Source organism: Patagioenas fasciata, chromosome 1 (assembly GCF_037038585.1).
Source record: "Patagioenas fasciata isolate bPatFas1 chromosome 1, bPatFas1.hap1, whole genome shotgun sequence".
Taxonomy (NCBI): domain Eukaryota; kingdom Metazoa; phylum Chordata; class Aves; order Columbiformes; family Columbidae; genus Patagioenas; species Patagioenas fasciata.
In genome coordinates, this window is record NC_092520.1 from 93987432 (window position 1) to 94009939 (window position 22508).

At 39.5% G+C, this 22508-nt stretch overlaps 2 protein-coding genes across 8 annotated transcripts in view; one reads left to right on the forward strand and one right to left on the reverse strand.

The window, feature by feature from the left end:
• Positions 1-1505: 1505 nt before the first annotated feature.
• On the reverse strand, positions 1506-8649 carry PIGP (phosphatidylinositol glycan anchor biosynthesis class P). Of its 4 annotated transcripts, none has more exons than XM_071811006.1 (5): positions 8533-8649; positions 7590-7690; positions 6276-6348; positions 5641-5759; positions 1506-2120 (listed from the first exon to the last, which is right to left on the reverse strand). In XM_071811006.1, the coding sequence occupies exons 2-5, from the start codon at positions 7669-7671 to the stop codon at positions 1990-1992; spliced, it is 405 nt and encodes a 134-aa protein (XP_071667107.1). In that variant the 5' UTR covers positions 7672-7690; positions 8533-8649; the 3' UTR covers positions 1506-1989. The 4 variants fall into 4 exon arrangements, with proteins under 4 accessions (XP_071667107.1, XP_065718239.1, XP_065718247.1 ...); XM_065862167.2 differs by lacking the exon at positions 8533-8649 and adding an exon at positions 8227-8330; XM_065862175.2 differs by lacking the exon at positions 8533-8649 and adding an exon at positions 8178-8231.
• TTC3 (tetratricopeptide repeat domain 3) overlaps positions 8391-22508 on the forward strand; it is a 67111-nt gene continuing 52993 nt past the window's right edge. For 2 of the 4 annotated variants that reach the window (XM_065862135.2, XM_071810947.1), the window contains exons 1-9: positions 8391-8455; positions 9317-9402; positions 13178-13223; positions 14403-14535; positions 14924-15011; positions 16254-16307; positions 18810-18933; positions 19874-19959; positions 20784-20878. In XM_065862135.2, coding sequence (XP_065718207.1) covers positions 9328-9402; positions 13178-13223; positions 14403-14535; positions 14924-15011; positions 16254-16307; positions 18810-18933; positions 19874-19959; positions 20784-20878 — 701 coding nt within the window. In that variant the 5' untranslated portion in view covers positions 8391-8455; positions 9317-9327. Of the gene's footprint in view, positions 8456-8793; positions 9062-9316; positions 9403-13177; positions 13224-14402; positions 14536-14923; positions 15012-16253; positions 16308-18809; positions 18934-19873; positions 19960-20783; positions 20879-22508 lie in introns of those variants that run through there. The other 2 variants (XM_071810945.1, XM_071810938.1) reach the window with 2 other exon arrangements.

Consider the following 22508-nt stretch of genomic DNA (forward strand, 5'->3'; position numbering starts at 1 on the left):
GCCCACTCACTTAGGTGCCTCTGTCAGTTTTCCCATAATTGTGAGGTCTGCAGTTAAATGAAATGGCAAATTCATCACTGATACAATCTTTGTCCAAGGTTTACAGTGCTTTAATTTGTGTGCTTTCAGGGCTTGAGGGCATTTTCCAGTAGCTTTTCTTTATCCTGAAGGGATTTGGGTATCCTTAACAGGGGACTAAAGTAATCCTTACATCAAATGATAGAGAAACGTGGCTTTCACTTGTCAATTTAGAATTAAAAATGAAATTGCTTTGTGATAAAGCAAAAGGAATGTAGAACACAGGTAGAAATTACACAGGGGAAAAAAAAAAGATTACATCAGTGTCTACAATGTGAGCAGAGAATTGACAGAGTAAATACATTTTTGTGCCTGTTGATCGTAAAAATCTTGAATTCACTCTATGTATGGGTGTTTGAACACATAAATTAAAATAGAAGAGCAAAATCATGGAGGTAAATAATAGCAACTGGGGGTAAACTAAAAAAAAAATAAACTTCACAAACAAGTCTACACTATCAAACAAACACTGTACTGGTAACTCATTAGGTTTAGGTATAAATACTCATTCTTATGAGATGCCCCAAACAAAAATATATATCTAAACCCCACTATTTCAGAGCGAAATGTTAAAAAGCATTTTTTCCTTCATTAAGAAGGTATTTTTTCTCTCCTACCCAAAATACCTGGCATGTTTTTTTTCTTCAAATGTGGGTGAGAAAAATGTCAAACTACTAGACGACCAAGAACTACAAGTTTCATATTCATACCAGATCAATTGTGACCAGATCTTTGGACTTCCCACAGCAACTGATTGTTGTTTCGACTGATTCCTAGAGAACTGGGGTAAGCTTCCTCACACAAATTTTCAAAAATGTGCTATTATATTTTAAAGAAATAGTGATTTTTTTAACTAAATTCTGCACTGGTCAGAAGTTGGCTTATAGACCCTACGAAAAAATAATGAGGCTCTATTCACTGGTCTTCGTAACCAAACTAAATAACCTTGAGTACTGAAGATAACTGGATTTATGACTCTTGGAAGAAAAGAGATAAAAATTGTCTTTCTGCTCAGTAATGCATACATGAAAGACAATTCACCATTGAAGAAACATCTGAACCACTGCCATAACAAGTTACTGTGCTTTCAGCTATAACCTCAACTATAATAAGGAGGACCTAATGGTTCCTGTATTTCCAGAAATTTCCTTGAAAGCAGTTTTTGGTATTTTTAAGAATTACTAAAAAAAAGTCATTTCAAAACACGTTTCAGAAAGTCTTCACAACCCACCTTCCTTATTTCTGGTAATCTTGATATTTCCTTCCTTATTTCTAGGAATCTTGGTATTTCAATAAGCCCACCAATTTGAAGAAAAAAATAATCAAATTTTGCAGAATAAGTTATTGTGTAAATAAAAATGGAACACTATACACCTTTACCCAGGACAAATATAGCATCAACAGAAAAATGGCTAACTTTGAACAAGTAAGAATTAGCTACATTTTATTGATATTTACAAATGAAAACTGTATATTTACAATGTAAACACTTCAAATTAATGCACATTGTAAAAACCAAATATTTTCAAACACTTGACTACTGGAAAACATTTTATCTCCCTGAATTAAAAGGGAAACAGAATCAAGCTACCTCCAAAGCTATTTCTTTCACTCTCAGAGGGAAATTACAAGCAGTAATCTATAAGCAACAGAATACTATTTTAAACTCACAAGAATGGTTAGATAAATTAATGTGGCATAATTCTCATATCAATGCAGGTTATTAAGGTGCATGTATAATAATAAAATAAAATCATCTCAATGAAGTATGTTGCCATAAATTTAGAGGGAGAAAAAAAAAAAAAGCTTTGTTTTACAAGCAGAAAAAATGTGGTTTATAACTTGGAGAGATTTAATTTTCCTTATGTAACACTTTTAGGAATCTATTATTCAAATAGATCTTAATAATGACTATCTGCTATTGCAGATTCCTTTTTCAGGAAGGAAAAACATTCTGTTTACTTCACTGATGGAAATATCCCTCAGGGCTGGAATTGCTTCTTCTTGAAATTTCTTCTGATGCTGCCTTTTTGCATAGTTATCTACAGGAGACAATGAGAACATTTCACATATTAAAGATTCTTTTATTTCAAGAAATGTTACGTAACACAACACTCTATAAATTTAGCTACTCTAAGCAATGCTGAAAATCCTGTTTTGTTGAGGAGTAATGAGATGGTCACCAGAAATGCTTTACATCAACATATATGAGCAAAGCCCTTGAAGAAATTGACCCTACCCTCCTGCTGAAATCACTGTCTGGGACTTTGCTTGGTTTAAGATGCTGTGTGACATTAAACCATAACTTCCCAAAAATCAAAAGAACAAACAAACAAAAAACCCCACAGTGAATAGCTCAGTCTGTAGTCTGAACACTTCGTACTAGGATTTCTGCTGAGAGACACTGTCCACCTTCCCTTTATCTTGGGGAAAAAATTGTGGGACTGTTCTGTCTGAAAAAGAAAATTTTCAAATATAGCTGTCTTTCGAAAAGAGTAGGTCCCCTATCCCACCTGCCATAGAGCCATAAAAACTCCTGATTGACACCAAATGAGAATGCAACATAAGAGCGTGAATGAGTAGCCAGGAACACAGGAAATCACTAAATGGCAGTTCTTGACTCATCAGAGTAATGCATTCGAACTACAGCCTCAACTGATTTTTTTTTTTCCCTTTGCAGTTCAGCATAATGCAATACACTGTACATAGTTGGTTAAAATGATACAACTTCAGCAGTCTTAGCAACAAGTAACCTCCTTGCCAAATTTTACATTCTACATTGTTTCTAAAAAAACCTGGCCAACTGTGAATAGAACAAGGTGTGGAAGAAGATGCAGCTGCCTGGAGAATACTGTGAATGGCCAGAACAGATCTCCTTGGCAGGAACAAAGATAATGTGGAAGATGAGAAAACTGATGAACAGCTTTTTCAGACAGGTAATCACTAACAATAATGCAGCATACTCCTTCACACCCCCTTGACTCCAGCATGCCTTTCCACTCTTGCCACTGCCACGTAGGTACTCAGGCCCTTCTTCCCTCAACACTCTTCACTGGTTTGTTATGCAAGGTACACACCTGGGAGAGCTTCATATGCTCAAGCCCTGCTCCTCTAATGTGGTCTGTTTTACTAACAAAGTACACTTTACCAGCTGGAAACCACTGCAATAAGATGGCAAAGAGTGAAGAGTCACACAGAATCACAGAATGTTAGGGATTGGAAGGGACCTCGAAAGATCATCTCGTCCAATCCCCCTGCCGGAGCAGGAACACCTAGAGAAAGTTACACAGGAAGGTGTCCGGGTGGGTTTTGAATGTCTCCAGAGAAAGAGACTCCACAACCCCCCTGGGCAGCCTGTTCCAGTGTTCTGTCACCCTCACTGAGAAGACGTTTCTTATATTTCAGTGGAACCTCCTGTGTTCTAGTTTGTACACATTGCCCTGTGTCCCATAACTGGTTGTCACCAAGAAGAGCCTGGCTCCATCCTCATGACACTCATCCTTTATATATTTATAAACATTAAGGAGGTCACCCCTCAGTCTCCTCTTCTCCAAGCTAAAGAGACCCAGCTCCCTCAGCTTTTCCTCATTAGGAAGATGCTCCACTCCCTTAATCATCTTTGTTGTTCTGTGCTGGATTCTCTCCAGCAGTTCCCTGCCCTTCTTGAACTGAGGGGCCCAGAACTGGACACAATATTCCAGATATGGTCTCACCAGGGCAGAGCAGAGGGGAAGGAGAACCTCTCTCGACCTACTAACCACCCCCCTTCTAATACACTCCAGGATGCCATTGGCCTTCCTGGCCACAAGGGCACAGTGCTGCCTCATGGTCATCCTGCTGTCCACCAGGACCCCCAGGTCCCTTTTCCCTACACTGCTCTCCAACAGGTCATTCCCCAACTTATACTGGAACCTGGGGTTGTTCCTGCCCAGATGCAAGACTCTACACTTGCCCCCGTTATATTTCATTACATTTTTCCCTGTCCAACTCTCCAGCCTGTCCAGATCTCGCTGGATGGCAGCACAGCCTTTTGGCATGTCAGCCACTCCTCCCAGCTTAGTGTCATCAGCAAACTTGCTGACAGTGCACTCTAGTCCCTCATCCAAGTCATTGGTGAATGTATTGAATAGTACTGGTCCCAGAACCGACCCTTGAGGGACTCCAGTAGATATAGGCCTCCAACTGGACTTCGCTCCATTGACCACAACTCTCTGGCTTCTTTCCTTCAGCCAGTTCACAGTCCACCTCACTACCCAATCAACTAGTCCACACTTTCTCAGTTTAGCAGCGAGGATGCTGTGGGAGACTGTGTCAAATGCTTTACTGAAGTCAAGACAGACCACATTCACCGCTTTGCCACCACCTACCCACCTGGTTATGTCCTCATAAAAGGCTATGAGGTTGGTCAAGCATGACTTCCCCTTGGTGAAGCCATGCTGACTGCCCCTAATGACCCTCTTATCCTTGATATGCCTTGAGATGGCACCAAGGATAAGTCGTTCCATCACCTTTCTAGGGATGGAGGTGAGGCTGACCGGTCTACAGCTACCTGCGTCCTCCTTCTTGCCCTTTTTGAAGACTGGAGTGACATTTGCTCTCCTCCAGTCCTCAGGCACCTCTCCCATTTCCCACGACTTGGCAAAGACGATGGATAGTGGCCTAGCAATGACTTCAGCCAGCTCCCTCAGCACCCACGAGTGCATCCCATCTGGACCCATGGATTTATGGATGTCCAGATTGCTTCATTGGTCCCTAACCCAGTCCTCATCAACAAGGCAAACTCCTCCATTGTCCTGACTTGCCCTGGGGCCTCAGGGGTACAGGGCTCCTCAGGACAGCCTCTGGCAGAGTAGACAGAGACAAAGAAGGCATTCTCTGTACCTTCTGTCACCAGGGCACCCACCCCATTCATCAGTGGGCCTACACTGCCTCTGGTGTTAGTTTAATCTGCCATGTATTTGAAGTAACTCTTTCTGTTGTCCTTGACCCCTCTTGCAAGGTTTAATTCTAAGGAGGCGTTAGCTTTCCTAGTTGCCTCCCTACATCCTCTGACAACAGCCTTATATTCTTCCCAAGCGGCCAGCCCCTCCTTCCACGATCTGTAAACTCTCCTCTTCCACTTGAGTTTGCCCAGCAGTTTCCTGTTTAACCAAGCAGGTCTTCTGGCTCCCTTCCTTGACTTCCTACATGTTGGGATGCTCAAGTTCAAGATTTCATGTGGCAGGAACAGAATACCAAGTAGAATCACAACCCTGGACTTCAATAGGGTAAACTTGGGACTTTTCAAGCAATTGCTAGAGCAAGGATACTTGTAGTTAAAGGGGCTCAAGATAGCTGGTTAGCATTCAGGGACTGCTTTTAGCAAGCTCAGGATCAAAGCATCTGGGCTTGTGGCTATCTTTTCAATCTAGTACTTCAATACTTCCAAGAACTCCTGTTCTAGATCAAAATATTTAAGGGCTTAAAAATATTAAAAATTAAATCATATATGGCTACATATATGTATTCACAGAAATTACCAGTTGAGTATCAAGATCTTAAAACAAACACCAGTAAAATTACCTGTAATGGTATCTGTGGAGTTAAGTGGAGCTGTACTCATCATGTTAATACCAAAAAGTAATATATAACCAATTCCTACAGCAACTAGTAGGTACACTGGCAAAGCAACTGCCCAGTACCTGAGGAAAAAGATTTTAAAAGTTTACATATCATAATAACAAACATCTAATAACATAACAGTTTTAATGTAGTGGTTGTTATTGTGTCTAGCACAACTGTAGCCATGAGGAAAGGAAACAACCCCTCTTAATATGGACCTTGGTGTCTCCCAAGATTACTGCCCACAGTAACTGTAGCTAGTTTGGCATGAACCATCAAATAGATTCCTTACAGAAGGTTTTTATTTTTTAAAGTATAGTTCAAAGTTTACTGTCATTTATCAGCAAAGTTCCTGAAAACAAAGTGTCAAATTTATCATAAAACATTCAAATTTAATTACACAATGAAAAAAATTCATCACAGTTACTTATCTATATAAAATAATACTTCACAAAGATTACAGTCCTTTATCATCAGGAAATCTGGATTAAATACAAGGCCACTATTTAGAAAGAAAATTTTGCTATTGGAAAATAATTAAGAGTGTCCTATACTTACACATGTTCAGGCTAAAGAGTTTAATGGTTTGAACTTACTTTTGTGGCCAGTATGTTAGTCCCAACGAGAACAGCCAAGTCTCAGGAACATATGCCCAGATAATATACAAGACTGCACAGAAGAATTAAAAAGTTATAATAGTAAGACTGATACTGTTTTAGACTTCCTAAGTTTTAGAACAATACTTCCCTACTGATATGTGCTATGTTTTGCTTTTACACTATTTAAACCAAAATAGCTCTGCCAAAACATTGTAGAGTGTAAGTCTCAGACGCAAAACCTGCCTAATACGGGGGGTAACATCTAGCTGATTCTACAACTTTTATATTTGCTTTAACATTGAGTTTCTATGTAGACATACAAGAATTTATTCCACATCAAACTCCATAACAAAACCCCCTCAGTAAAAGGTTGCCAAATGACTCTGAATGTAGAAAATATTAAAGCAGAAAATGATCACAGAGTGGGTCATTTGTCTGAAATAAAAGTTGGTAGAATTGCAGTGCTTGGATGGAACTGTTCAGAAAAAGTTACTGGAAATACTTTCTGATTCTTGTTAAGTTAATAATTTTCATGTCAACAAACCCAATACTGAGAAATATTGCTCTCTAACAACAAATCCAGAGTAAGGTTTAACAAAATTTGAGGGGAAGGGGTTAGCAGCCAAGCAGTGACACAAGATATGGAACTGCAGTGGCTTCCTGTGAGAGGAATAGAAACCAAATTACTTTCATTTCTACTTACTTCCTAAGGTTAAGACAGACTTACAGTAGTACTCTGTTTAATTATTAAACTACATCGTATTTGCAGCACCTTTTCTTGTGTTTAAAAAGTGCTCTCAACCTTGATCTGTGTGGGCAGGCAGGATATCCCTACTGAAATGCTAACACACCTGTCACACCAGCAAAAAAATGCTGACATATCCTGAATAATTTTCAATTGTTGTTGACTAGATGTATTTATTTACTTATTTATTCTCAGTATTTGGGAAAGAAAGGTTGCACTACTATCTACAATGGTTACTGAATAGTGACAATGTATGCAAATAAAAAAGTTCCTAAAATGAGAATGCAGAAAATTTTTAAAATAATTTGACTCTGCAATACTATTGAAGGCCACATAACAAGGTTAAAGGCAGACAAAACATGAGGAAATCACAAAAGGCAATGACAGATCTTTGTAACAACCGACACATCTGGTAAGTAACCCTCCCTTAGTTCTTCATTATGCACCTTTACAACAGGTGGTGCAACAGAATTTTGACCCCTTTCAGATCGTCTTATGGGAATTACATTTGCGTCGTGAGCAAAGCAACATTTTTCGGCGAAGTACTCAGTACCCAGCATACTTACTAAAGCCAAACCACGATCCTAAGAAAAGAGCAAATCCATATATTGCCCTTTCTGGCAATGGGGCCGGAGAGTTTTCAACCATACTGGTCTCTTCCCTTTAACTTCGGGGCGGGGGGTGGCGACAGGGAACAGAGGGGAGCATGGCGGAGGGGGAAGACACAGTAAGAGGCTGTTAAAAGTTTCTCGGCACGTTCCCCTCGGGACACCCCGGCATCCGCAGCAAGCGAGACCACCCTCACCAACACCGGCCGAGCCCATTCACTCGCTCCCCCATCCTCAGGCCCTCAGCCTTGGGGAGGAGTGGCGCGGGAAAAACGCGCACGCGCCCATGCAGCGCAGGGCGGATCGGCGCGCGCAACGGCCGTTTAGCTCGCTCCTCAACGGACATGCAATGAGCCGCGATGCTACCGACGCCCGCCCCGTTGAAGCCGCTCTGCTCTGCCTCCTCCCTTTAGAGCTCACGACCGTGCTAGGGAAACCACACCCAGGATACCCCCCCCCCCCCCCCCCCCCCCCCCCCGCCAAGGGGAAGGCGAAGACGCCCAACCGTGCTCCCTCCACCCCCCTGTCCCGCTCGCCCGTCCGTACGCCCCTCCGCGCCAGGCCGCCCGTCGCACATGCGCAGCCACAGACATACTCCGCCAACCTCCCCGCCAGCGGGCGCGGAACCTCTGAGCCCGCGGTGGGCGGGGTCCGCCGAGCTCTTGCGGCGCGTTGGCTAGTTCCCGTGACGTCAGGCAGCAACTGGCCAGTAGCCAGGGCCCGGCTGGGTGTGGCTGCTGGCGCGCGCGGTAGGAGGGGCTGTCGGGGGGAGGTGGGAGCAGCCTCGGCCCTGCGGAGCCGGCGGGAAGCTGAGGCGGGGGCTGGTGAGTGGGGCAGGCAGGTGGGGGGAATAGCGGGGGGATGGCGGGCGCATGGCGGGCGCTCCCCTGCCGTGCCTCACCGTGCTCTTGACCTCCCCATCGCCAGTGAGGCTGAGTCCGGGAGGGTGACGCCTGTCTCTTCGGAGCCCCTGGCAGGGTGACACCCGGCCCGGTCCGGTCGCCTTTGGGGCGGGAACCGGCGCTGTCAGTCCCGAGAGCCGCAGCGGAGCCCCCTTGGCGCTGTTGGAGCTCTTTGCTGCGGGGAGGATTGGGCGCGGGCTGGGCTGTCCTAGCGGGAAGTGCCGGGCTGTGACACGTCAGTGACGAGCCTCGGGGCTTCCGGGGTCTAACGGAGGCAAGGCAGCTGCCGTGAGCACAGCCGGTCCCCCTAGTCTCTGGTGGAGCTGCCGGGGTGGAACGAGCGCAGCCGGTCGGGAGAAGGACGCGCGGCCTGGGCGGGGGCTGCGCCGCTGGATCTGTGAGGCGGGGCTGCCCATCGAAGCGGTTGGGATGTGTAACTCCGCTGTCCCGGGATGTGGCAATAGTTCTGAGGTGCTGCCCCCAGACCCGGCCAGTGGAAACTACGCGGCTCCCTCCTGTGCCTGTCAGGTGTGAGATAACGTACTGGAGTACTGTCAGGCGTCAGGGACTTAGAATGTTGTTAATCGATTTGACTACCTTTTAACTTATGCTTTAGGTTGCTGTCTTCCAAGATTAATCTATGCTACGTAAAAATGAGAATGCATATCTTCTATGAAAGTCTCGCAAAGTGTAATTTGATGTGATTATTTTAAACCCTACAGCGCACATGCTATTTGTCTCTTGCCTCCACCTCATATATTTCTCATAATCCTTTTCTTTCAGGATCACGTACCATGGGTGAACCTATGTCTGAATCTAAGTTTGGAGCCGCAGCTTTTTATTTTGCTGAAAAATCTTGCTGTGAATTGGTAAGTAGGTTTGAAACTAGATGAAAAACTTGCAAGATGTTCCGATGGGATTTATATCCAGATCTGATCCATAGAGTAATTGCTAGTGTTGATTAATTCAAACTGATGCAAAGATGCTTTATACCACTGTATGTTATTCACTTGCAAAAGTACTCAACTGAGGTGGAGCATAGAGACTGTGTATCCTTTTATCAGGCAAGTTTTACTGAATGCATATTCAACTATGTAAAATTAGACAGTGTTGTATAGGTCCTGTTAACAGAACTTGACCAACCTGTTGGCTGTATATCTGAGCCATGCTTGGGATGATATACCTCAGAGTGACAGATTCAATTCCTTTAATTGAAAAGCAAACACAACTGAGTTCGTGGAAGCTCAAGTCTACAAATTAAGTGCAGAGAGTTCACCTTTTTTTTTTTTTTTTTTTGGTCTTTGCTTACATTTTTTTTTTTCTGACCTTTGTGCCCAATAAGACCTTAGCTTATTTAATTATTGCTTCTGTCAAATAAACTGTAGCACTGTCATGTCCCAACCTGAAGTATGGGTGGAGAGGAGAGATGACTCAGGTTTGTGGGTGCCATTGGCTGGAAAACAGTACACACAATACTTAAGGTCTGTAAACAAAAGACTTTCATTTTGCAGTTTGGCCCAATTGCCAAATGATTTGGTGGCAGAAGGATTTACGTTATTTTAGGTTCAATTGGTAAACATCAAAAAAGTGTGTGGCACATGTGGGGCTGTAAATCTCTCTCTATATATGTTGCTATATTAGCTATAATAGGGAAAGCAAAAGAATAGAGGTATAGGAAAGAAAGAAAAGAGAGAGATCTCACCACCCTTATGACTCCACTCTGTGTATGATGGGGTTCGTAGTCTCAGATTGAGTAACGTGTGGCATTTTCCCGTGTCTTGTTCAGTTCCTGTGGTGTGACTGGTGGGCAGGGTAGTCCTCAGGGTGGTGGGTGGGCGCCACCTCAGTGCTTGCACAGGTGGGCTTTTCATGGTCCTCTGGATTGCCTACCTGCCTCATCTTTGGTCTCTCGTGCAGGCGTCACTGGGGGGTGACTGCAAAAGACGGAAAAGTCCCGAAGGGTCTTTCCCTTTGTGCCATGCTCTTCAACCCATCCCTCACCTCCTGTATCAGCCAGCCTTTGCCTGTGGCTCCTTAGCTTGTGGTTGATCTGTACATAGCAATTAAACGTGAATGTCCCAGCTCCTGCGGCTGGATGAAATGGTTTTGCCACAATGTTTAAGCCATTATCCTTTTCAGTCTCTAACAAGCACTCTTTTGTATTAATATTTCAAAGAATGCTTTCCTTGACTTTTTTTTTTTTTTCCTTCCTTCATGATATCCTTAAGGAGTATTATAAAACTCAGTGGTAGTTAACCTTTCTGATGCTTGGAGAGTTCAGTTATGAGTTACTCATCCTAAGTATTGCTGATGCCAAGTATAAACTAGCTGGCCTACTCTTCTTCTTCCTTTGCAGGAATTAAAAATACAGGTAAACTGAATTTCTGGTTTGTAAAGCTGTGTCTTTACAGGAGACTGTTACCAGTAGAGTAGTGGGTCTCATCAGAAATGGTTTATATCAATAAAGATTTTTTTTTTGTGCCATGGACAAAATAAAGTACTTTTAACAGTTAAGTTACTAGATATTTTATTTCTTAAGGTGATGTGTGTGCTGTGGTATGGAAAGAAAACCCTTGATTCTGTGCGAGTGCTCAATCTTGGTTTTCAGGTTTGCTTTAGTGGGAATTCCACCTGGGGCTTGGTGTATAGAGGCGGGGGGGTGTGTGGTTTGTTTTGGTTTTAAATATCGTAGCAAAAACTACACTGTGGAGTGAAGGAGACGTTCAGTCATCTTTCAAGATTAGCTGATTTTGTAATAATAGTTAATCCTTTTTCTCTGATTGGATGTCCTTATCTGTTAAATATGTCAATGTTATAATAGCTTATTTTTGAGAGTAAGCCTTGATTTACATGTAATGTTGTGATAGTTCAAAAATGCTACGTTAGGTGAAATCATGTGATTGCTTGTCATCACCTTAGGTCAAGTTAGTAAGTTGTCACTGCGTAGCATGCTAGCATTTCCAGAAATGAATAAAAGAATAAAGGCCTGTTAAAGAAACATCATAAAAAATGTGTTGTATTATTAGTTGGTTTTTTTGTGTTTTTTTTTTTTTTTAAACTTTTCTCCAGTCATATTCAGAAATAGCTTTGCATTTCTTTGAAATGATAATGCAGCAATCCATACACATGATATGTGGTATTTATTAAATGACACATATATAATGTTGGTTAAAATAATAGACTTTGTAGAGATCTGTAAAAGAGAGCAGAGTGATTTATTCTGCAGCTTGAGCAGCTCATGTGGAGTAATATGTTTTAAACCCTTTAAAGTATTGATACAGTGTGCTGCCATGAAGTAGTAAATTGAGCACTCATTCCACTTATTTTTATATATCTATTTATTTATTTATTTATTATTTATTTAAATATGCATGCACTAACTGTCAAAACTTAATAATTAATTTTTGAAAACCTGTGTTATCTTCTTAAGCGTATTTTCTTAGGTATTCTTGAGCATTATATTACTGCCCAGTACCTAATTTTGAATTATTAATTTTTAGAATACTATTCTACTGTGATTTAATACAGTGTTTAAACTGTTAAAAGTTTTCCCATCCATTCATAACTATTAATCTAGGAATATTTTTTAATGGATATGCAGGTAAACATTTTTGTGTAAAACAGCAACTAAACCATTGTGTTAGATAGGTCTAGTAAACATGCTTTTTTTCCCCCATTTGTTTTCATTTTGTTTGCTTGCTTTTTGGCTGTGCTTAATGTGAATTATAAAGATTAGATCCAAAGGGGTTTGTTACTTGGTAATGCAAAATATTGCAGACTTCAGGTTTCCTTGTATTCCTCAGAACACCGCTGACAGAACTGCAGAAACATGTGGGAGAAGGGGGAATACCAATAGTATTTATTCTTGGGGAAATGGGATGGGGGGGGAAAAGCTTGGGAAATTCACCCATCTCAGATTGGTCTTAGCAGACAACGAGATGCTGATGGGCATTGAAAGAACATTATTAACATTTTATAAAAACCTTTTGTTCAGAATTAGTAGGTACATAGAAATAATATTGCTGTCTAGGTCCATGGTATCTGCATGAGTATCTTAGTTAATTGCTAAATAACTGTAGCCGATAATAGTTAACTAAATATTTTTAGTTATTATCAATTTTGTTTACTAGTGTCTCTGAATTAATATTTTAGTTTGGATCAGGAAAATGCTTTTGAAACAAATATCCTAATTGTACCTGTCTTTCATGTTTTGGCTTATGTTGTGAAGAGGTCTTGGAGTGGGCTGTGGGATTCTGTGCGTTAACCATGAATGAATGTTCTGCCTATGGGACTAGATTTGAACCAGTGCAAACTAAAACCCCCTGAAGAGCATGTCATGTGAAAGTAGACGGCTCAGTACCAAATACTTCACTTTATAGATTTGTTTCCTATTTGGTCATGCTGTTTGATTATGAGGATAGAACCACAGATCATCTTTTATACTGGTCTAAATATGTGCAATGATTACTTGTTCTTGAGGAAAGGAATTAGTGATGGAATGTAAAAATCACTTCAATTCCTCCCTTCCCCTGATGTAAACAGTTTATATTGGTTTAATATTTAGAAACAATTGAGTAATTGTTGCTTTAGTTATTGTGAAATATTTGCAAGATATGCGATGTTAAAAAAATTATTTATCTTTAGAGTCATGGAGTATTTGTACAGCGATCACAGCAGAAGCCTAAAACAGGTATGTAGACTAAACCAATATTACCTAACTTTCTAATGCACTTCTTGTGCTCTGCTTGGACCTTTCGATTGCTATTTCACTCTTTTCTTTTGTTGTTGTTGTCTGAATAAGTATAAAATTATTATTTCTGAGCAGAAGCATTATTTTGTTCTTTTACACGGGAAGAATTCTCATCTTTTTGTCCTAATGTAGTATTCAGAGCATTGCTTTGCATTTGTAAGAACAGTGTAAATAGTCAATAATATGCACATACATGCAGTAAATTAATGTTATGAGTATAGAGATTTAAGGCTTGTGTTCATTACCTGTGTTTTAGTTGTAGCTACGTTTTAGCTATATATGTGTAAAGACACCTTTAAGTTGATCTCTGTAGGTAAAGTTTTGCAGTTATATGTATATGTTTTTTTAATAGTTGTAGAAGAACTCAACTGTGGCTCAACAGTTTGTCAAGTTCTTCAAAACTGTATTCACTGTACAAATGGTAACCTGAGGTACATAGGAAACTCATATGAATGCAAACAGCTGTGTAAAATGAAATTTTGTGTATAGACTTTCAGATAATAATGCTTCTGCTCTGAGAGTACTTGATGCCACTTCAGTAGTCTAATAAGGATCTTTACCTTTTAAAGACAGTCACTGAAGGAAATTGATTGTATTTTTGATGAGCTGTGTATCATGCACATAATGGCCTCTGGAGAAAGAAGAATAATTTTGCTGATCTTTTAGTACCACGCTGCTATGTGCCACACTACTCTGGATTTATTGTAGAAAATAATTAAATGGGTAGAGCTAGAAGAGGGTCGTGTTTTATCTTGAAAATAGTATCTCTTATAGCCATTAAACAGATCACAGCCCTTATTTGGCTCCTCATTAGAATCAGGCTGCATTTATTCATTTATAATCAATACAATTCAGAACACAGGCAATTCCTTGAGCAAGGAATGTAAAGCCTACCAGCAGGTCTCTATTCTTACCTCCATATAAATTCTCTCTCCTCCTTCAATGTATGAGAAACCTCAAGTTGACAGATGTATTTAGAGTGTTCAAGTTTTCTTGTTTTGGTTAGATAGTACTTAGGAAAATAGTATGGAAATAACTGATATTTTGAATGTTTATTTGGACTTGGATTTCTTTTAATACCTGAATTGTGTAGTCAAATTCTTAACTGTTTTCTTGAAGGTGTTGATCCCTGTGAAGTGTGGTGCAATCAGCCAGTTGACATATTAAGAGAATATTGCAACATTATTAAAATACGCATCTTTTGGCCTCTTCTCTTCAATTGTGAAAGTGATTCTTTGGTAGCTGGTTGGAGGTAAGTAATCTTTCTCAGAGTTGTTTCATCAGCCTTTACATTTCTTTTTGTTACCTGTGAAAGATCATTGTATACTTTCTGTAGTGATTAAATTGTCTGCAGGAAAGTTGTTTGAACCAGTGGGCTAAGTTGGTTAAGGTCAGAAGACATAGTTCTTGAATGTACAGAAGAAAACACTAAGAATGAGTTTCCAAAGTTTGGAATCTAAGAGTGTATTTAAGCACTTAAAAGGTACCAAAGATTTGCAGCTTTTTTTCCCCGTCTCTGAAGGCCTTTATTTGAGTTTGTAACTGTGCTTTTGTTTAGATCTGATGACCATAAATTTTAATAATTAAGACTATGTAACACCATTTTATTTTTCTAAATAATAACTTATTCTGTTTTTAAGCAGTTCACAGATTTTAGAGGAAAAGTGGAAGAGACTCTGTGATTTACAGGTTTTGGAAGACCTTGTGGATTTGATGAAAAAACTTGTGGTAAGTACTGTATTTTAACTTTGTGTAAGTTTTCACATATAATAGATAAATTAATTCTGTATGTTCTGCAGCTTCAGATTTTATCTCAAATTAGACATTTCCTTTTGCTGGACTGAATAAATCATCTGATAGTTGAGTTGCAGCTTTCTTTGAAGAAAGTGTGTCATAGGCTTTATTACAGTTGGGATAATTTATAAATATTTGCAGAGTCAGTAATACAATTGACTGGAGCCCTTGTAAATTGCAAAGGAAGAGTCATATCAGTGAGAAAAAAGGCACCATTCCCTGATGTTCAATACTTTTTTTTTCTCATTCAACAAATTATGTTTAAATATGCTATTGTTGCTGACTTGAAACAGAAAACTAACAGTGCAGAGGAATGATGTAAGAAACGTTCTTGGCAACTGAAGGGAAGAGTTTTTTCTTTTTTTTTTTTAATTTAGATATTACATGCTTTTAAATAAATTTGTTGTTTGAAATTCTGTGTTCAACCCCAAGCTACACTTTTCCAGTCCGTCTTACTTTTATATGATTTTCTATGATTAGGTATTTATGTACTTTATTAATCTTGTGGATTCATACTTCCATGTGCTCTTTTTGCTGCTTCTTTCTTCAGACCATCTGAATTCTCTGTTTTCACCTCCTTGTACTTCAGGATGTCCCTGCAGTTCTCCCACTTTGTGATGGGTTCTTTGTACTGTTTCCTTTCCTGGTAGTCTCCCATTTGATCTTTATACGCAAGGGCCTGTGCCTGTGTATATTCCCATTCCTCTGTTTACTTCTGCTTCCCTCTTCTTACTTCCTCAACCTATATCTCCTTCTCCATGTAAAAGATTGTATATCCAATAGTAAAATTTATTTGGAGAAGCAGAAGATCTCAGGTGAGGAAATACTGTTGTTTTGGATTGTTTTCATTGGATGTATCAGCTGGTTCTTTGGTATTAATATGTTGATAACTGCAGAAGTGTTTAAAGTGGCTGACTTTACTAACCAGATGTCATAGTATCCATCCATTCTCTATTTCCATGTCAACATTTTTTTTTCCTAACAAAAATGGTAGGGAATTTGCTGCTGATTACAAAAATATATTCTGAAACTTTGAAATGGACCAGAGCAACTGTCCAAATGAAGCTGCATTCAAGCAGAACAGAAAATGCTATTGAGTTGAATCTGAGCAGATAGAAACTAAAGTTATGAGAGCTTAGTAACTTGATTTTTATTTGTTTTCTATGTCTCTTCCAGAATGTTCCACCTATTATCGGTGGCATACTGAGAATTGGCAGCAGAATACACAATGTAAGTTTCTTAAACTGTTTTTTAATAGGAAGACTTCTTTACAAGACAATTGTACAAATATGCAGAATTTTAAATTGCTTACATAAATAGAGTCAGTAGTTTTGGGAATATGTAGTATACAGGGCTGGGGCTGCCAGTTGTTGCAACTGTGATCCACGAAGTTAAATCTGTGTGTGACAGAAACTGTGAAATAAATGTTGGCTGTTTAAGAAGACCAAAATGAGTGAGAACTCTAGAGGTAGTTCACATGCTGGAAATAAATGGTTTCTCTTGGAACTTACTACTGCAGTGTGGCGGGTGGATTTCAGTTGTGTAGCTGAAGCCCAGGTCAGCCCTTGAGTATCAGCTGTGGTGGTACCTGCTGGTGGCTTTCCTTATTGCTTTCTCACAGATTTGATGCTTCTTGTTGAAGGTTCTTTTCCTTTGAGATGTCTCAGTGCTCTCTCTGCTTTCTGTCTTGAGGACTCCTAGATTCCATCCCATAAGCACACAGTTCTGTTTCTGTGGTGTGTTTTGCTTTGTCCTTTCTTTCTGTGCTGGTGTGTTACACTGGAAGTCTAGGTACAGGCAAAAGGCAAACATGCTTTAGATGTAGAGACAAGAAGTTACTGTTAGTATAACTGGAATCTTCCCAAATTAATTATTGCAGAAGATGAAAGAAAATGAAGAAACAAATACAACTGAAAAGGAAAACTCTTTTTTGATAATATAGTTAAAATTGTAATACACGCTCTCCTAGTATCTGACCCTTCTCAAGAGGTTGTGTTCACTTTCATACTGATCCATGGGATCCTAAAGTGAATGGCTTCTGCCTGGTGTTTGTGTGTGTTGGTTGGGTGTATAGTCATCAGTACCTGGAGTGTTTTGCTGCAAGGACTGCTGTTGATGTTTTCTTCTTCCTCATTCTAGGATCTATTTAAGTTCATTTTTTGTGTTCAGTAATGCACTCTTATACCCTGATATTAATTTTCTTTGGTCTGCAGGTTTAACTTACATATGATTTTACTATATATAGTATGTTTTATGTATGTTAGAAACTTCTTTTGCCCAATTTTGTACAGCCCTTTTTTTTTTTATTTGGCCACTTGTTCCATTGTTTTTCCAGTGTCAGCTTGTGCCACATCTTTTACTGTTCCATGCCTGTACTCTTCTAACTGCACTGTGTGTGTCTAAGATTTTCATGGTCTGTGCTCTATGATACTTGTTTTGCATTTCTCCTTACATGATGTTAGTCATAGCAAAAATTACCACTTTTTACTGCTGTCTATGGGAAAGCTTTTGTTTACCACACAAAAGTAATGCAAATTAGTCATAGTGACCTGGTCAGAATAAAACTGCTGTTACAGTTAAAACTGAGTTTTAAGCAGGTGAGGACAAGCTGGGAGCAAGCCCTGTGGTCTTGCAAACTCTGTACAAAGCCCGTGGCCTATTACTAACAATGGCAATGCTTCAGGACCGTAAGTGGGCTAAGCTTGATCGCTGAAATGATGCAGAAGTACTCCTCCTCGGAGACAGGTTGGAAATCTTTTATGAGGTTACCAAATAGTGCTGCTGATTGGTTCTGAAGAACTGTGAATGGCTGAGTAAGAGTGTGATTTGGAAACTTGCTAATCCATTTTCAATATCAAATTCAATATACAGTAGAACTATACTAACTACATATTTCAGATTGTAAACTTTGGATTGTGAACGTTCTTGGTTTTCCTCTGTTTGTCACTTTTTTCGACTTTCTAGTTTCTGCCACCTTCTGTAGGTTAACTGCAAAAGCTAAAATAAAAACATTGAAGTTAGAAGACAGTATCATAGCCGAGAGTAGCAATAGGAGAAGCAGAATAGGTACAACTGTATGTTACTGCTGGATATCCCAGTTCCTGTATTTTTAGGGAGGTTTGTCTTAGTCACGTGGGTTCTTAAATTATTTTTTAAAATCTGCAGGCCTGGATAATGTGGGAGTATCCCAGGTAATGGGCATTCTTCACTCAATCCCTCTCTTTGAAATAAAGCTCTGTAGCTCAAACAATTTAAATTTAGCTTGAATTGAAGTAATGATTTGCAGAATTAAGTCTTAGCCCTGGCTTGCGTGTGTAACAGCCTGGAGAACTTGGTGGCTTTCTTTAAAATCAGGCTTGTCGCTTCACACTGAAGCAGTTTTGTGCACAGTCATTAAAAAGAAGTTTCTGAATAAAATTGTATAATTTGATTGGCAGCCCTGTCTCCTGATGAAAGAATGACTTTTCATTTTGTGAATATGCTGTATTATGCTGTGCTCGAGCTATTCAGATATTTATATTTCTGAACCTTTGTCTGTTTCAAAGGCTAACAAATAGGGAACATGTGCATAGTGTAAGTAGTATTGTCTTTTATATTTACATGGAATGCTTCCACTATATTGTCAATGAGCTGTTGGTTTATGCGGTGTTTGCTCTTTTTATTTTAAGACTTGGCTTTGTATAGTATCAGTTACCATTTTTTCTTTATTTCCCTTTTCTTCAACTGAAATAGGGTTTCTTTGATGTAGGGGATGCACTTGATTGGTTCAGATGCACAGGTGATGTCAGTATTCTGGAAAGGCTGGAGAAGCTTGGTGATTTTGGTTGGTTACATCTTGAAATTTTCTTTGCTGAATGTAAGTATGAACTTTTTGAAGGAACAATGCTGAGAAAAGTCACCTATGTAATAGTTATGACACAGTTAATGTTTGTATGTATTTCATTAGTCTGGAAGTGACTGGAAAAATAGTGGTGGTGGTGTGGGGTTTTTTTCTTGTTTTTCTCTTATTTGAAACAGCTGATTCTTCCTTGAACCTCTGTATGTGGGTTGTACTTACAATGCGTATGTTCTTTCTGAACAGGAGTTCAGAACATTTTTTCACTTTGGTGTCCATTATGAGCTGTATGTGCACCCTGTAGTCCTTTAACTTAGTTGAAAGTTGCCTGAAATGTTATTTGAGTCTTTCTGTTCAACATTTGGCAGAGAATTATGTCAAAATACTGACACATTAGTCGTATTTCAAAAATTAGCGTGTGGGAGTTACTGTAAAGCATTAATACTAGCAGAGAACGTCTGCTGAAATGACAGAAAGCTCCTATATCTTCTGGTTTTGATGGGTGTGAGATGGCTTGTATTGTATCTTACTTTTTGCATATATGCATTCTAACTCAGCTGTTGCGGTAAGTAATAGGGTGGTAGAAGTCGAACTTGCATGTAAGGAGAAGAATCTTTTTATAGTTAAATACTCAAGTACAAAATCTTTAAAATACAAATCTCTACAAATCTTCAAAGTGGAAATTCTTTAAAAAAACAATTGAGTTCAGTTGATTGCTTGAAATTAAGGAAGTGCTTAAATGTTTCACAGTCTGCAGCCAATTATTTTGGGCTTACCCGATAATAAATAAATCCTTTTGTTCTGAATGTTTCTTTTGCTGAATTTGTTTTTGTTAGTTGGTATGTCAAATTTCACTTCCTGTCAGAAAACAGAGCATGATTCTTAGCAGCAGAAGATAAACCCTACTTTTAATCTTTGGTAGCTTCTTCAGGCACTGTATTTTTCTGAATTTTGTCTACAGGCAAGCGTTATATTACCAAAGTTGCTTTGGAAGATTGTAATTTAGTTGAAGAATTTAAAGCTGTGACCTGTGAAAACTGTAGGAAGGTAAGAAAACATCAGAATGTGTTTGTGGGGAGGGCTTTGTGTGGTGGTGTGTGTTGTGGGTTTTTTTTGTTTTGGTTTTGTTTGTGGGTTTGTTTTTTTTTTTTTTGTTTAATGATCAAGGATTATAAAAATGACCAAATGATTAAAGATAAAGGTTTCAAAAGCTTGAGCAAATAACTGTTCTGACATAAATAGCGACCTTGAGAGATCCTGGTCTAATAAACTGAACATTAGTTGTTTACGTGTCCAGTGTATATTGGAGAGTGTTCCTCTCCTTCCCCCGCAAAAAACCTCAAGGAAATGCAGTTACTATTGATAGATGATTGTTCAACTTGATCAGAACACAGAAATAAGTTGCCTTATGTTTCTTTAGAGTAGATGTTGTTTGTTTGCTTTATTTTTTCGGTGGGAGTTTAGTCAATTCCTGTGTCTTTGCTACAGTTCTGTAGTTCAGTAGCTACGCTGAAAGGTGCTGAGTAGGGAACTGGTTGAGCTGTGCTGTACTCAGCCTGCTTTGCTATTTGACACATGCTCACTTTTGATGATGACTATATTATGGAATCCAGGAGAGCTTCTGAGAGTTAGTCCTGCTCTTTTGTTATTGGTCATTGTATTCTTGTTTGCGTAACATTTCCATTTGTACATTTTTGAGCTTATTAATTGCAATGAATTAAAAGCATTAAATTACAACTAATAGTGCATACGTAACATTCTGTTTTTGCAAGTATAAAAACTTAGCTGCCCCTTGCTAAATGTTTTCTTCTCATTGCAACTGAGTTTAATTACAGTGGCTGCCAAATGTATTTTTTTTCTTGATTTCACAGAACAGTGAATCAATGAAACAGAAAGGAAATGAGGAGTTTTCCCAAGGAAACTTTGATCGTGCTATAATGTCATATACTAAAGCCATAGAATTTTGGTAAGAACGAAAGTGTGTTGTATATGTTCAGCTTATTCAGATTTACCCTGATGCATGAGCCAATCTGCTTAGAGGCCGAATGATTCCTAATTAAAAAAGCTACGTAATACATTTTTGTTCTATTTTATTTCTTGTTGCTAGTGGTTGTTTATGCTTTTACTGCCCCAAAAGTCCAGTTAGAGTTTAAAACTAATCTAAAATGACTTAACAGTAAGTGTAGTAAATCTGATAGGAAACAAGTTATTGGGTGTGAACAGCCACTTTTGGTATCATCCCTGCTAAATATTCTTCCAGCAGAACAGTATGGCCAACTGTTGCAAGTATTTATCATCTCGTCTATGATGCAGAACTAGTGAACAAGAACAAATTTTTAAGTATCTGCTCTTGACAACTTTGTATGCAATAGGCTTAATTTCCTTTTGGAAGTCTTGTTTAATTTCTTCCCAGAAGTCATTTGCTGAAAGGCTTTGGAGACTTTCCTGGGCTGTCTACAGGGGCAAGAAGACAGAGATTAAATGAGAATTTCTGCCCTATGCATATAAAGCATTTGTCCCCCTGCTGTGGTCTGCATGTATTATAATATGAATTAGCCACAGAATGCAGGTTTGGTGTAGTCACTACTTGTGCTGTAGTCATGCAAATGCTGCTTTTACAAGTTCTGGTGTGTGTGAAATATGGTGAAGTTCACTAAGTCCCACCTTTCATAGAATATTCATTGTGCAAACTGTTTTACTTTTTCATTTTGAAGTCTGTAGCTTTATGATTGTGCAGTTGAAAGGATTAGCATTTTGCTGATGTCTTGCTTCAGATTTTATGTCACAGAGTAGGATACGTTTAAATCCCAAATTCAAGCTGATTTTAGCCTCCTTGAAAAGTTGGGTAGGCTGACTTTGAAGTGACTGTACCTGTGACAAGGGAGCAGGCTGAGAAGGCTTTGCTCAGGGCAGCTGATGAGGGGGAGGAGGGATCAGAATTCAGTGAAAGAGCAAAGGAAATTCTGTTGCTTGGAAAGAGCAAAGGAAGCCTTGTGGTTTCCAGGCGGCTGTAGAGCTGACCTGTTGTTACAGCTATTTGGTGGAAATTGTTCTTTATCCTTAAGACCCGGAGGTGAAGGATAGCTCAGTGATGTCTGCCAGCTAGGGAATCCTTCATCCCCTCTGTGCACTGTCTTCCTTTTCTCATTCTCCCAGCGTTGGCTGACTTTCATCTGCTTCATCATCACACGCCTTCCCTAACTAGCTGCATCCTCCCTTGGCTTCCTCTCAAATGGTTGCTGGCTTACAATACTGATTCCCCCCTCTCATTCTCCATTAGGTATGTTGGGGGCAATGCTTTAGCTCTTTAGAACTGCTGCTTAGCCTGACCACAGGGTGTCAAGTCCCACCCAGAGGTATGGGTGCAGGGAGAGGCGACTCAGGTTCGTCGGTCCCCTTGGTTGGAAAAGTGTATACAGGATACTTAAGGTCTGTAAACAAAAGACTTTTATTTTGCAGCTTGGCCCAATTGCCAAATGATTTGGTGGCAGAAGGATTTACGTTATTTTAGGTTCAACTGGTAAACATAAAAGTTTGTGGCACAAGTGGGACTGTTAATCTTATATTACTGTATTACTTATAAGAAGAAAAGAAAA

Bases quoted from the DNA above. Each gene is read 5' to 3' on its own strand.
- PIGP (XM_071811006.1), bottom strand. From the start codon at position 7,671: ATGGTTGAAAACTCTCCGGCCCCATTGCCAGAAAGGGCAATATATGGA. The intron at 6,349-7,589 runs GTAAGTATGCTG...TCTTCTGTGCAG, and splicing joins AGGATCGTGGTTTGGCTTTA to TCTTGTATATTATCTGGGCA. The intron at 2,121-5,640 runs GTAATTTTACTG...TGTCTCCTGTAG, and splicing joins CTCCACAGATACCATTACAG to ATAACTATGCAAAAAGGCAG.